Source organism: Salvelinus sp. IW2-2015, linkage group LG23, assembly GCF_002910315.2.
Source record: "Salvelinus sp. IW2-2015 linkage group LG23, ASM291031v2, whole genome shotgun sequence".
Classification (NCBI taxonomy): Eukaryota; Metazoa; Chordata; class Actinopteri; order Salmoniformes; family Salmonidae; genus Salvelinus; species Salvelinus sp. IW2-2015.
Window position 1 is genome coordinate 606,836 of NC_036863.1, and position 2,826 is coordinate 609,661.

Genomic DNA, 2,826 nt, shown 5'->3' on the forward strand with positions numbered 1-2,826 from the left:
TGGCTGTGCTGCTGGGCTGATCATCACACCAGAGGCTACGGAATGTCAGAAATAATGACATTAGGATGTCCGCTCATTGAATACTAGGCATAGCCAATATGTAATTTGCCATGAAATTCACACTACAGTATAGGTTCTGCCTCCTTTATTGAAAGGTGTGGCCATGAATCATTGGGAGGCAACATACATAATTGCACCAGTAGGAAAATGAACAGTTCTTTTCCAACAGTCCGCCCAAGCAGTAGACTGGGATACAGAGGTCACAAGCAGAGAAGCAGCGACACCTTTAGCCTACTGGACGAGGACACGTTTAACTCGGCATAGATCGTACCGTGGAATTTATATCAAAAGGATTACGCCTCATTCTGAGTGTATTTTCGCTAACTCAAAAAGAAAAACCACAATGAATATTTATCTCAGATTTGCAATTTTTATCGTTTATGGATCAGGTGAGTGAGTCGGCACCAATGACTGGTCTGGATTTAAAACCAAATCGTGACAATGTTGCAGCGATTTGTTTATATGGGTATATTATATAGGCTAGCCCAGCCGTTCTAACAATGTATAGAATAATCATATATTCTTTAGGAATATATAATAGTAGGCTATATGCAATATATTAACATTTATAGCAGGGTTTAAGATGTACAGCCTAATATGTCAAACTATTTAAAGTGTCAATGAACTGGAGCCAGAGCATGTTTCCTCTCTCTCTCTTGCTATAGCTCGGGAGGAATTAGCCTACTTTGTGTGGATGCATTCCATCTCATGTAAATAAAGTTTCCTATGTGTGTCTCCAGTGTCTTTCGGGATATCAAGTGGTGCCTCTGCCAATACCATTGACAGGCACGGGGATAAGTCTCCRGCCCAATTAGCTGTGGTCAGTCTCCTCCACAATGATGCGGAAATAAGAGACAACCAGCTAGAATATGACGAGGAGGAATACTATTATGAACATGGTGATGAGGACTATCTGTCTGGGGATTATGAAATGGAGTTTCCAAAAGGTACAGTAGTTTACCAGAGTTTATTTCTAGGTATTCATCAGCCCCTCCAGTCTAGAACGTTTTCAAAGATTCACGTTTTGCATATGGAATGTTTAATACGGAACCTATTTACAATGTATATGGATCTTATCTCTCTGAATCCCAATTATTTGTTGTTAATAAATATATTGTTCCTATCTTCCGCTCATCTCCAGTGGCATTTTCCACCAAGCCGAAAGATCTGCCCGTGGCTCCTTACACAGACAGGACAAGGGAGGGCAAGAGAAAGGGAAAGGGTAAGAAGAGGAACCCCTGTCTGAGGAAGTATAAAGACTACTGCATTCACGGGGTCTGCCAATACCTGAGAGAACTACGAGAGCCATCCTGCATGTGAGCCCCATCCCCTCATTCAGCGCCATATCTGTATTTTGTGAGACACTTATCGTGTGTGTGTGTGTGTCTCCAAACTCAAGTCACTGTTTACTGTATTTCTTTGTAGCTGTTTGCTTGGATACTCTGGTGAGCGGTGTCACCTTTTCAGCCTGCCAGTGACAAAGGAAGCAGAAGGCTACAACAGGACAATAGCACTGGCTGTGGTAGCAGTGGTTGTGTCCTTTCTGTGTCTGACAGTCATCGCCATATTAATGGCCATCAGGTCAGTGTGCCTCAGAGCTTGTTTCTGTCTTTGGAAATGTTTGAGATGTTTCAGGATCACCAACTTGCCTCTGTCCTGTCCACGAATAACACATATTGTTTTCCTCCTTTGTCATATCAGGTATCATAAGCAAGGTCAATACAACCTTGAAAATGAGGAGAAGGTCAAGCTTGAGGCGGTCCCATATCCTTAAGAGTTCAGTGACAGAGTGAGTGTCTTTCTATTGCGTAATGATTCATGACCTCGTACAGTTTGTTTGTTTGTCTGAGGCATTGTCATAAAGTTAAGTAAATAGGTCGTTGCTTATTGTTTTTCCATGTGCTCTATTCCAGCTAGGAGGATGACAATTCTACCTCAGTTCATTTTAAGATAAAGTTCATCCCCAAGAGGAAACTGTGGCGCCGTAGGAGGAGATGGATTATGTCTACCACGTAGGACACCTGCCCGGCATGGCCTGACAGACTTCCTGAAAGACAATCCGGATAGCAAACCATGATTATATGCGTGGGCCATTTCCCAATTGGAACAGAAATCTCCATTAACTAATTGGGGCATACTAACTTGACTGAAGTCATTTTACATGACACGGAGGAATTAAAACAGACCGAGGAGAGAATTTAGGGAATTTAGATTGTTGTCAGTTGGTGTCACTACCAACGTGACGCTCATCCCTCAAGCTATCGTACAGTATGACAAAAGGGAATTTATTGTGGGCTCTCAGCTGTGTGAAGTTTTCCTTCTCCATCTGAAATTTTCCATTATTTGTAGTATAATGGTTTGTATGTGGTTTTTACCAGAATTTTCATTGTAGTATTGGTGTATTGTATCAATCAGTCCTTTAAATAATTTATTTATTTAATACTTAAGCGGTACTTATTCCGATTTGTACTTGCTTTTTTATGTTCAGAGTGCACTGGCAGTTTGTTTGTATGCTTCTGTATTCTGTCAAATCTATGTTAATATGTATTTATAGCGTAAAACAACATGCTGCTCATGTTTTGATCTAACATTTTTGGTTATACCAAAATAATAAACCWAAAAAAAAYAAAAATGAAACGCAGAAGAAATTCTGAAGGTGAAAAAGCATTCATTATGTACTTGCTTCTATTTCACTGATTGATAGAGTGAGGGTTGAACCATCAATGATGATAGAAATGAAACATTTTGTAAAAAATGTGAGGAATA

At 40.3% G+C, this 2,826-nt stretch overlaps 1 protein-coding gene across 1 annotated transcript; it reads left to right on the forward strand.

Annotated features, from left to right (window-relative positions):
• The first annotated feature begins 218 nt into the window (after positions 1–218).
• Positions 219–2,512, forward strand: LOC111950128 (proheparin-binding EGF-like growth factor). The gene is made up of 6 exons (XM_023967512.2): positions 219–449; positions 801–1,007; positions 1,202–1,376; positions 1,486–1,641; positions 1,762–1,849; positions 1,974–2,512. The coding sequence occupies exons 1-5, from the start codon at positions 404–406 to the stop codon at positions 1,832–1,834; spliced, it is 657 nt and encodes a 218-aa protein (XP_023823280.1). The 5' UTR covers positions 219–403; the 3' UTR covers positions 1,835–1,849; positions 1,974–2,512.
• The last annotated feature ends 314 nt before the right edge of the window (positions 2,513–2,826 follow it).